This window comes from Muscardinus avellanarius (genome assembly GCF_963383645.1).
Source record: "Muscardinus avellanarius genome assembly, chromosome: 7".
Lineage (NCBI taxonomy): Eukaryota > Metazoa > Chordata > Mammalia > Rodentia > Gliridae > Muscardinus > Muscardinus avellanarius.
The window spans coordinates 45,669,294-45,682,185 of record NC_137793.1 but is presented as its reverse complement, the minus strand read 5'-3'; the positions used below and the strand labels follow the sequence as shown (position 1 = coordinate 45,682,185).

Sequence of the window (12,892 nt, the reverse complement as noted above, 5' to 3'; positions counted from 1 at the left end):
CAAAAAAAAATACCAACAACTGTGAAAATATATTATCACAGTATTTTCTATTTAAAATAATTGCTGAATTATAATTTTGAGAATATTGCATTTTTCTTATTTTCTTTGTAAATTATTCATTATCTCTTTAATTTACAGAACTGCTTCCCAGGTTCATTTAATGAAATTTTCGCCAGATGGAGAATTTTTTGCCACTGCGGGGAAGGTAAATTGTGGAATGCTATTGTCAAATTGTGTGCTTTTTCTTTATTTTGAATCTTTAACAACATTAACCTACTTTCATTTATTTATTAAACTTGAAAATATTATTTTCTATTAAAATACTAAATAAAGCTGGGCATGGTGGCGCATGCTTGTAATTCCTGTGCTTGGGAGGTGGAGACAGGAGGATCGCGCAGATTCAAAGCCAGCCTTGCTGGTTTAAGAGACCCTGTTTCTAAAAAAAAAAAAAAAAAAAAAAAGCAAAAATAGGTCTGGGATTGCCCAGAGGTAGAAGGGTTCTAGCCTGGAATTAGAAGGGTTCCATCCAGTACCACCAAAAATAAAGAAAGAAAGAAAGAAAGAAAGAAAGAAAGAAAGAAAGAAAGAAAGAAAGAAAGAAAGAAAGAAAGAAAGATTTGCTAAATATTGTGGTGCTAAAAGGCAGTACGGTATAATTGAAACAGCTTAGAAAAACAAATCTAGGTATAAATCTAGCACTTGCCAGCTTTAACATCTTGGACAAGTGAGTTTGTTTCTTTAATCCTTGATTTTCTCAAGTGTAAAATTTGGACAACACCTATTTCATAGGCCATTAATCATAGGGTGGTAGTTGTTAATTATTATTGTTGTTGTTATTGTTATTTATGTGTGGTACTGAGGATTGAACCCAGGGGCATTCTACTTCTGAGCTATACTCCCAGCCCTTCTTTATTTTTTATCTGGGAAAAAGGTTTTGCTAAGTTGCTCAGAGCTTCACTAAGTTGCTGAAGCTGGCTTTGAACCTGCGATCCTCCTTTTGCAGCCTCCCAAATACTAGGTAGGTTTCTCTATGCCAGGCCAGGATTAATTTTGACAATGTATATAAAGTGACTGGCACATTGCTTTGAATATATGTATGTTCAGTAAATTATAGCTTTTATTTATGTTACCTTAAAATGACGTGTATATTAGGCTGTATTAAAATATAAGATTTAGATTTTTCCAAGATGGCGACGGAGAGATGTAGCGTCCCTCACTAGCTGAAGCAAACTAAGTTTAACTACTGAGACAGAAGTGTCTTAATAAAGAAAAAAATTAAACGTACGATCCAAAACAGACTTGGGGAGTACAGCAGAAAAAATCCAGCAACTGAACTGCAAGATTCACCGCAACACACAAAGAAAGTAGATAGTGAGCTGAAGAATTGGCGGCTGGCGGAGTGCAGGCGTAGGTGCAGTGGCCTCAGGGCCACTAGCCCAAACAGGACTTTTGGGTCTTTAACATTCCCAGAGAAGGTCTAAAGTCTGAAAGTGACCAGAGAGTTCCAATACCTGAAGTTGCTAGCTAACTGGAGCTCCTGAGCGGCACCCAACAAAGGCGGCCCCGCAGACATGCCTGGAGATCGGCAGGGACCGGGAAGTGGACCTGTTTACCATGGGAGCAAAAAGTCAGCAGTATACGGGAGAGCTGCCAGAACTTCAGAGCCACAGATTGGACTGCCAGCGTGAATTCAGAGGAGCCACAGACCCGGCGAGCACAAAGTGAGTAAGATATATGTGAGTGCCAGTGTGCACAAAGTGGGCCAATTCAACTCCAGGACCAAAGAAGAGCTCTTAAGGCACGATATCTGCATGGGGCCACAAGGGGACACTCCAAGCAAATACAAGATTCACCATATATCAATATAGTAGGACTGTTATCTCTTTTATTATTATTATTATTTTTTTTTTACTATTTTTCTATCCTTTTATATTTTATTTTTTACTATTGCGGTTTTGTATTGTTTGTTTTACTTTTTGGGTCTTTGGGTTTGTTTTGGTTTTTGGTTTTCTGGGGGGATAAGTTTTTTTTCTGGGGGGATAAGTTTTTTCTAAGGTCCTAATACAAAGACTGGGCTAAAAATAATACCCACTAACGATGGGAAGACAGCAGAAAACCAGACCTGAGAACTCTGAAAATATGAGAACTAGGAACACTGGAGAAATGACAGAAATCACGAATACTGACCTACAAGAAATGCAGGAAAGGGAGTTCCGAATCTTGATCTACAATATGATGAAAGGATTTAAAACAAGTTTAGAGGAGATGAAAGATGAGCTAGAAACACTAAAAAAGAATCAGAAAGAGGCTTGGAATGAAATGAAAGAGTCAATAAATGAAATGAAGTCAGCAATAGAAAGAAATTCTGGAAGATTAGAGGAAATGTAAAGTAGAATATCACTGTTAGAAGACAGTTCATCCAACACTGAAAACAAAGTCAATAGTATGCAGAAGTCATTACAGCAACAAAACCTAAACATACAGCAAATTTGGGACAACATGAAACGCCCCAATTTACGGATAAAAGGCATTGAAGAAGGGATAGAGGTACAGACCAGGGGCATCCGTAATCTCTTCACAGAAATAATTTCGGAGAACTGCCCAAACATGGAACGAGAGATAGATCTTCATGTTCAAGAGACATACAGAACAGCATTAAGACAAGATCAAAAAAGAACCACCCCACGCAACATAATAGTCAAAATGACTAACATAGAGGCCAAGGAAATGATCTTAAAAGCAGTGAGAACAAAAGGTCAGGTGACATACAGAGGCAAAATAATAAGAATCACCCCAGACTATACAACCCAGGTCCTGAATGCCAGGAGAGACTGGTATGACGTGATCCAGACTTTGGAAGAAAATAACTTCCAACCGAAGCTGCTTTATCCAGCAAAACTACTATTCAAAGTTGACAGCGAAATAAAAGTATTTAAGGATAAAGAAAATCTCAAAAAATTTATGAATTCAAAGCCAAGACTAGAGAAAATACTTAAAGAAATAAACCATAAAGAAGAAAAAAGAAGCAGACTTCAGAACCAGAGAAGAAAGGAAAGTGATCAGAGGGGCTTCTAAGTAAGGAAGAAAGAAAAAGCTACCAAACAGATGACAGAACACAAAATGACAGAAAACAAAAATCATATTTCAATAATAACTCTTAACGTCAGAGGACTTAAACTCACCAATCAAAAGACATAGATCAAAAAACATGGATCAAAAAACATAACCCAAATAATTGCTGTTTGCAAGAAACTCACCTAACAGCCAAAGACACTCACAGACTGAAAGTGAAAGGATGGAAAAAGATATACCATGCTACTGGAGAACAAAAAAGGGCAGGGGTAGCAATCCTGATATCCAACAAAACAGACTTTAAACTAAGACACATCAGAAGAGACAAATCAGGGTACTTCCTTTTATTAAAAGGAACAATACACCAAGATGATATAATGATAGTAAACATTTATGCTCCAAATATGAATGCAACCACGTTTGTAAAACAAACCCTTCAGGACATCAGATCTCAAATAGACCCAAATACAATAATTCTGGGAGACGTCAATACGACTCTCACACCACTGGATTGATCTTCAAGGCAAAAGTTGACTAAAGACTCTTTAGAACTAAAGAAAACTATAAACCAAATGGACCTAATAGACATATGCAGAACATTTCTTCCAGAAACTACAGAATACACATTTTTCTCATCAGCTCATGGAACCTTCTCCAAAATATATCACTTCCTGATACACAAAGAAAGCCCCAGCAAATTCAAAAGATGTAATATAATTCCTTGCATCTTTTCAGACCATAATGGAATAAAAGTAGAAATCAACAACAGGAAACTCAAAAGAAACTATGCAAATACGTGGAGACTGAATGATACACTATTGAATGATGAATGGGTAAGAGCAGAAATTAGGGAAGAAGTAAAGAAATTTTTGGAAATAAATGAAAACAGAGACACAACTTACCAAAATCTCTGGGACACTATGAAGGCAGTATTAAGAGGAAAGTTTATTGCATTGAGTGCTCACATAAGAAGGACTCAGAATCACCAGGTTCAGACCCTATGGGCACAACTCAAGGATCTAGAAAGACTGCAACAGTCCAACCCCAAAGCCAGCAGATGACAGGAAATTATTAAAATCCGAGCAGAAATAAATGAAATAGAGAACAAAAAAACAATTCAAAGAATCAGCAAAACAAAAAGCTGGTTCTTTGAAAAGGTTAATAGAATTGATAAACCTCTGGCAAACCTAACCAAAAGAAAAAAAGAATCAATGCAAATTACTAAAATCAGAAATGAAAAAAGGAGACATCACCACAGATAGTGAAGAAATTCAAAGGATTATCAGAAACTACTTTAAAAATTTATACTCCAATAGACAAGAAATCATGGAAGAAATCGATATATTCCTAAACACAGTTAACCTACCTAAACTGAACCAAGAGGACATAGCAAGCCTAAACCAACCAATAGCAAACAATGAAATAGAAATGGCAATAAAAATTCTTCCATCAAAGAAAAGCCCAGGCCCAGATGGATTTCCAGCTGACTTCTACAAAGCCTTCAGTAAAGAACTAATACCAATACTTCATAACTTATTCCAGGAAATTGAGAGATGGAACTCTCCCAAATTCCTTCTACGAGGCCAGTATCACATTAATCCCCAAACCAAGTAAAGATACCTCAAGAAAGGAAAACTACAGACCAATATCTTTAATGACCATAGATGCAAAAATTCTAAACAAAATACTAGCCATACACATTCAAAACCATGTGAAGAGAATAATACACCACGACCAAGTTTGTTTCATCCCAGAAAAACAAGGTTGGTTCAACATACGCAAATCAATACATGTCATCCACCACATAAATAGAATCAAGAATAAAAACCACTTCATCATAGCAATAGATGCTGAAAAAGCCTTCGACAAAATTCAACACCCATCATGTTAAAAACACTACAGAAAATTGGAATAAAAGGAACATACGTCAACATCATTAAAGCAATATACAACAAACCCAAAGCCAAGATTATACTGAATCGGGAAAAGCTGCAAGAATTCCCCCTAAAATCGGAAACAAGACAAGGATGTCCACTATCACCACTCCTCTTCAATATAGTCCTTGAGACTCTTGCCACAGCAATAAGACAAGAGAAGGAAATCAAAGGAATTCAAATAAGAGAGGAATTAAAATTATCCTTATTTGCAGATGACATGATCCTTTATCTAGAAGACCCTAAGAACTCAACCAAAAGACTTCTGGCGTTAATTAACAAATTCAGCAACGTTGCAGGATACAAAATCAACCTAAAGAAATCAGAGGCTTTTCTTTATACCAACAATGAATCCACAATGAAAGAAATAAAACAATCAATTCCATTCACTATAACCTCTAAACCAATAAAATACCTAGGAATAAACCTAACCAAAAATGTAAAAGACCTCTACAACAAAAACTATAAAACATTAAAGAAAGAAATTGAAGAAGACCTTGGATGATGGAAAGACCTCCCGTGCTCATGGATAGGCAGAATAAATATCATCAAAATGGCCATTCTGCCAAAAATGATTTATAGATTCAATGCAGTTCCCATCAAAATACCAACTACATTCTTCACAGACCTAGAAAAAGCAATCATGAACTTTATATGGAGAAAGAAAAGACCCAGAATAGCCAAAGCAATTCTCAGCAACAAGAATCACGCAGGAGGCATCACAATCCCAGACTTCAAACTATACTATAGATCAGTAGTAGTAAAAACAGCAAGGTACTGGCACAATAACAGGTACACTGACCAGTGGAACAGAATAGAAGATACAGAAACAAATCCACACACCTACAGTCAATTAATCTTTGACAAAGGGGCCAAACTCATACGCTGGAGAAAAGACAGTCTTTTCAACAAATGGTGCTGGGAGAACTGGCTATCCATTTGTAGAAAGATGGAACTAAACCCCTCTATCTCACCATGCACAGGAGTCTACTCGCGATGGATCAAAGACTTAGAAATCAGACCAGAGACTGTGAAGTTATTAGAGGAGAACATAGGCTCATCACTACAACATATTGGCACAGGCAGTAACTTTCTCAACAAAACCTCCAAAGCTCAGGAAATTAAAGCAAGAATCAACAAGTGGGATAGCATCAAACTAAAAAGTTTCTTCTCATCGAAGGAAACCATCAAGAACCTAAAGAGGAAGCCTACAGAATGGGAGAAGATCTTTACCAGTTACCACTCTGATAGGGGGCTAATATTCAGAATATACAAAGAGCTCAAAAGTCTCAGCACTAGCAAAACAAACAATCCAATCAAGAAATGGGCAACTGAAATGAATAGACACTTTACAAAAGAGGAGATACAAATGGCCAATAGATTCATGAAAAGATGTTCTTCATCTTTAGACATCAGGGAGATGCAAATCAAAACTACACTGAGATTCCATCTAACCCCAGTCAGATCATAAAGAAATCAAACAATAATAAAAAATAATAATAATAAATAATAATAATAATAATAATAATAAATAAATGCTGGCAAGGATGTGGGGAAAGAGGAACTCTTTTACATTGTTGGTGGGAGTGCAAACTAGTTCAGCCACTATGGAGATCTGTGTGGAGATTCCTTAGAAAACTGGGAATAGATCCACCATACGATCCAGCTTTACCACTCCTGGGTATTTTTCCAAAGGGGTTGAAAACAGAGAACTACAGCAACATATGCATACCTATGTTCATAGCAGTACAATTTGTAATAGCCAAAATTTGGAAACAACCTAGACCCCCATCAACAGATGAATGGTTTGCAAAGTTATGGGAAATACACACAATGGAATTCTATTCAGCTATAAAGAAGAACAAAATCACGTCATTTGTAAGAAGATGGAAAGTGCTGGAAAGCATTATGTTAAGTGAGATCAGCCAAACACAGAAAGAGAAGGGACATATGTTTTCTCTAATATGTCCAAACGAGTGAGCATTGGGGATACCAGAGGGACTCCAGATAATGGAAGGGAAATCCCAGCAAAGTTTGAATGGATAACTAAGAGAGGAAGGAGGCTGATCTTGACTGATGAGCGGATATTTCCAAATAGGTGTAAAAGTACGAATATAGCAAGGATAGCCTGGGTATTAAGTATCGGGAGGGGGGAAGGGAAATGAGGGGGGGAGAGGACACCAAATACAAATTAAATGTATAACATTTACTTTCAATGAAATAAATTAAAAAATATATATATAAGATTTAAAGCCATGCGTGGTGGCGCATGCTTGTAATTCCCGCACTTGGGAAGCGGAGACAGGAGGATCGCTCAGGTTCGAAGCCAGCTTCTCTGGCTTAAGAGACCCTGTTTCCAGCACCTGTAATTCCAGTACTTGGGAAGCTAAGACAGAGGATTACAGGCTTTAGGCCAGCTTAGACCCTGTTTAAAAATAAAAAATAAAATAATAAAATAGGGCATGGGTATAATTCAGAGGTAGAATGCCTTTTGTTAAATCCCCAGTACTAGAATGAACAAACAAAACAAAAATGGTAATACAAAATTATCAGAATCAGAAGTACTTCTTTCATTTCTTCTATGTTCAGTTCCTTCTCCCATCCCTAAGTTTCTTCCATTGAGGAGAAAAGCCCTACTTTTGCCATTTGATTTAACTTTTAATTCTGATTAAAATTTTTTTTATGTCTTCCCCTTTAGGATGACTGCCTTATAAAAGTATGGTATAATGTGGAAAACTGGCGCACAGCTGTTACTTCTCCAGATAGAAGTACAGAAAAACAATCCCAAGGAGAAATTGACTTTTCTTTTGTATATCTGGCCCATCCTCGAGCTGTAAACGGATTTTCCTGGCGTAAAACAAGCAAATACATGCCTAGGTTAGTGAATTGGTCATTTTTCCCCATGTGTTAAAAGAGCATCATCACCAGTGGGCATGGTGTCGCATGCTTGTAATCCCAGTACTTGGGAGGTTGAGGCAGGAGGATTGAGACTACTTAGTGAGGCCCTCCGCAAGTTAGTAAGACCCTGTTTCAAAATAAAGAATAAAAAATAGGCCTGTGGGTGTAGCTCGGAGGTAAAAAGCCCTGCGGTTTATCCCCAGTACCATAAAAAAAAAAAAAAAAGAACATCATCATTCTGTCTTTGATTGCTCTTTGGACTTTGAGAGTCAATAGCTATAGAGGTCTGAGCCTGTGAAGATTAGAGTAATATCCCTGGCCTGCACACTTTTCGATCAGGTATGAGTGATACTTGGTATGAGAGCCATGAAAAAGGAGTGTAAGCTGGGATAATTTACTTCCATATCAAGTATGTTTAAGTCACAGCGTTGTGCATATTTTCTTTTTCTTTGTTTTGTGTCTGGTACTTTTCTCTTTTATCACTCTATAAATTGCCATCTGGGTGGACTTTTTTACTCTTCATTTTCTCATTTTGTACCTTCTAGTATGTGTTTCCTCTGGTTTCCTTTGAAAAAAATAACCCTTATTGATAGACTATAGGATGAGTTCCCAAAGTATTTATCTGATTGTATCTATTGTCTTTGAGGAAAATAAATACCTTACATCATCCTTCCTCAAACTAGGTATTAATGTAAACAAGCACATACTAACATACACATTCATACCTACTAGTACTCCTTTTTTTCCTGTTGTCTTTGACATCACACTCAACTTTTGCTTATTATATTAAATTACAGAGACCTATTGCTGTAGTAGAAATCCCTTGTATTTCGTGCTAATTTTTAATTTGGCTACAGTATTTAAGTTTTTCTTTTACCTTTTCACTGGTCTATAAGTTTTGTTATCTGTTATGTCCCTAGCTGATTTGTGGTAGTATATCTACTTAGATCATTCATTGACTTTTAAAAATTTAAGCTGGGCAGGGTGGCGCACGCTTGTAATCCCCGCGCTTGGGAGGCTGAGACAGGAGGATCACACAGGTTCGATGCCAGCCTCAACTACTTAGTGAGACTCTCAGCAACTTAGTGAGACCCTGTTTCCAAATAAAGTATAAAAAAATAGGTCTGGGAGTATAGCCCAGAGGTAGAAAGTCTCTGGGTTCCATCTCAGTACCACCAAAAAAAAAAAAAATTTTTTTAATTGTGTGTGCATGTGTATGTGTGTGTTTGTGTGTGTGTGTGTTTCTGTGTGGGAGTAATGGCATTCTACTCTGAGCTAAATTCCTAGCCCTAGCCCTATTTTTTTTTTTTTAATTTTGAAAACAGGGACTTACTGAGTTTTGGAGGGCCCCGCTAAATAGTTTAGGCTGGCTGCAAATCTGTTGAGGCCTTCTGTTTCAGTCTCCCAAGTACTAAGATTACAGGTATGTATCACTAAACCCAGCTCATTGACTTTATTTTTTTACTTCTGGGTAAGCAGAGTATATACACTTTTGAGCTACAAGGCAATAGTTACTGTTCTTCCCACCCATCCCTATGGTCTAACAATGTCTAGTTGTATGAGGGATACCCCAGGAAAAGTCATGGTTCTATTGTTAGGAGGATGTGTCAGAGTCTTCAGGCTAAGGAAGAGTAGTCTGAACAAATCTGTATTGTTAGTAAAAGCAGCCTTACCCCAGGTTCATTTGAGTACTGTTCTAGTACCTCAGAGACTGTAGCATACATATATAAAATGTGTTTAGAATAGATTGAGCTCATGGCATATGTTAACTCTCACTTTACAAGTTGGAATAACCTTAGTTATTATTATCAACTGTGAATCTTTAGACCTGAGGATTACATAATTTCAAAAGCTAATTTAATCTAATATATCCAAATGTTTTCATTTGCAGATGTTCCATAAAAAGAAGACTATGAATATTATACTTCAGAGGGAGGGCAGTAACTAAGTTCACTCAATGACAGCAGAACTGATCACAGTGAAGGCAGAGGCAGACACCTTAAACTGGGTCATTAGGGGCATCTTCTAATAGCAATTATAGATTTTTTTTTTTTGGTACTGTGGATGGAATTCAGGGCCATTCTACCTCTGAGCTATACCCCCAGCCCTAGTTTTTATTTTTTTAATTTGAAATGGGGTTTCACTGAGTTGCAAAGGTCTCAATAAGTAGCTGAGGCTGTCCATGAACCGCGTTCCTCCTGTCTCAGCCTTCCAAATGCTGGGATTACATTCTAGATTTTTTTCTTTCTTAGCTATGTTCATTTTATGTCTGTAAACTAAATTCTGTACCATACAGGGTTATGGTATATAAAACTAGAATTTTCCCCTTAGTAATGACATTGTTTTCTTTTTTTCTTTTTGTGTGGGACTGGAGAACAAAAAAGGGCCTTGCACATACTATGTGCAAGGTAAACACTTTAACAATGAGCCACATCTCAGCTGTTTTTATTTTTCTTTCTTTTCCTTTCTTAAAAATGTGGTGCCAGGGGCTGAATATAAGACCTCATCCATGCTAAGTATGTGCTCTACCACTGAGCTCTGTTATGACATTTGAGCTACACTACCAGCTCTGTTATGACATCTTTTAGGGGTTCCCAGAATGTCATTTAAAAAACCAGTTAATTTCCCTATTTCCCTATGCCTTTTTTTTTTTTTTTCACCAGCTGCATTAAGTATACAGTGGTAAGGCTAACACTTTCTCATGAAAATCAGAGTTCTTTGGGTAATAGAATTGCTCTTTTGTTTTTGTTTTGAGGCCAGGTCTCCCTGTGTTGCTTGAGCTATCCCCAAATTCTTGGGATGAAGTGATCCTTTTGCCTCAGTCTTTACAGTAACAGGGACTGCATGCTTGCATCACCACACCTGGCTTTAGTCTGTTTGTTTTCCACATAAAACAGAGGTGCTCTAACAAATGACTAATACTTTATGCAGAGGACTGATGGATTGAGAGAGAAGAATGGGGATGTTTTCCTGATGAGTGTATACTTCTTTACTAATTAAATATTGATGACTGTAGGACAGGTTGGAAGGTTTAATGATATCCTACAATAACCTCTGAAAGTTGGTTGTAGGTACCAAGTTGTAAAATCTTAGCCTTTTGATACATTAAGATAGAACAGGTATTTGGGATTCCCATCACATAGTTACTTTCTATAATGTTATATAAGATTATACCTGTTGTTTTTTGGTTGTTGCTGGGTTTTTTTTGGGGGGGGAGAGAGGATTGAAGAGAAGATTAAAGTACCTTGCTTTTGATTCATCCCTTTAGTCACTACCTTCTGCTGTTCTACCAGTTACTTATTGACAGTAGGAACCATGGACTTTATGTATTCCCTTTTAATGTATTCTTTTTGCTTACTTTTAATTTTGTTGAAATAGCCTGAATATATTAGAAACAGAGAAAAGGAAACTAAGAGAGGGATAGAAAAAGGAGAGAGAACAGTATAGGAGAAGAGGTGGTTGTGAGGGTTAGGGAAAGAGAGAGAAGCAAAGGGTTTTGAAAGGAAAAAAAGAGAGGTATGAGGGAGGGAGAGGTAATGGAAAGTTACAGAGGGGAAACCCACAGAAGGTATGGAAAAGGAAGTAGATAAAGACCTAAATACCTAAATACCAGTCAAGATAAAATATAATATTCTTGTTTTTTCTTTTTCTGCTGCTACTTTTTCTTTTTTAACTGGATAGATAGGTTTAAAAAAATAGCTACTATAAATATTTGATTTCATTTTTCTTTTTCTTTTTCTTTTTTTTTTTTTTTCAGCTGCTTAGAATTGAATGCAAAGCCATGCAGGTACTAGGCAAGTGCTCTGGTACTAAACTACAACCCTAGGAAATGATTTTTCTCTCTTTTCTTTAACTCACTTGAGTTGCCTTCTACTGATTGTTGGTTTTAATGAGATATTTTGGAACACGTGCCTACTACAATGTAGTAACTTTTTCTTTTTTCTAAACTTGCCTTTTATTTTCCCCTTTATGGTAGTAGGGATTGAACCTAGGCGGACTCCACCACAAGCTGTACCCTCAGTCCTATTTTATTTTTTGTTTTGAAACAGTGTCCTTGTATCTGTGATTCTCCTGTCTCAGCCTTCTAAGAACTAGGAATACAGGTACCGTTAAACCTGGCTTATACTTGCTTTTTTCTAGCTTGATAGAAGTTATTCTTTATTAATAGGATTTCATCATTTGAACTCTTAATTCTTAGACATTTATTAATATACATGTGCCAGGTGTGGTGGCGCACACTTGTAATCCCAGCATTCGGGAGGTGGAGACCGGAGGATCACTGTTCGTGGACAGCATCAGCTACTTCGGTCCTTCACAACTCAGTGAGACCCTGTTTCAAGAATAAAAAGACTGAGGACTGGGGGTGTAGCTCAGAGGTAGAATGCCCCTGAGTTCCATCCCCAGTAACTCAGAAAAGGAACAAAAAAACCCAAAAACATGTATTTATTTTAATTTAGGGGGAGAGTCACAAGAAGGAAAGGAAGTGTAAGTCAAAGATGACTAAGGAAAGGATGTGGTTAGTGTTGTTTTTTACCATGAATTTTCTTGTACTTTACTGCTTTAGGCATAAGTAGGTAAGGAGAGAATAAAAGAACTAGTTATTATACTAACTGGTTATTGTTAGCGAACAGTGTGCAGATGCCTTTTCAGAAGGTAAAATAAAGCATTATAAAATAATTCAAATAACCATCAATTGAGTAAATAAAATTTTTACTAAATGATGTACTTTTGTTCTTGCTTTTCAGCTGAAGAGTTATGGCTTGATATCAGTTTTTATTCTTTAGATGAAAGAAGAATAATCCTAGATTATTGGAACAAGAACTACTGAATTTTAGGCAGAAAAGAAATAGATTGGCAAGCATTTACTGTGTCAAAATTAATCTCTGTTGACATTTCATTCATTGTTGTATTTGTAGTTTGCATTTATTAATAGAAACATATAGATATCTATGATACTGTGTTAAATTTGTGTTCTTCTAAAACTTTTT

The 12,892-nt window shown here is 36.7% G+C and overlaps 1 protein-coding gene across 2 annotated transcripts in view; it reads left to right on the top strand.

Moving 5' to 3' along the window:
- DMXL1 (Dmx like 1) overlaps positions 1-12,892 on the top strand; it is a gene marked incomplete at both ends in the record, with an annotated part of 217,767 nt that overhangs the window by 46,344 nt on the left and 158,531 nt on the right. For both annotated transcript variants that reach the window (XM_080698416.1, XM_080698415.1), the window contains 2 exons: positions 139-205; positions 7,705-7,883. In XM_080698416.1, coding sequence (XP_080554542.1) covers positions 139-205; positions 7,705-7,883 — 246 coding nt within the window. The remainder of the gene's footprint in view (positions 1-138; positions 206-7,704; positions 7,884-12,892) is intronic.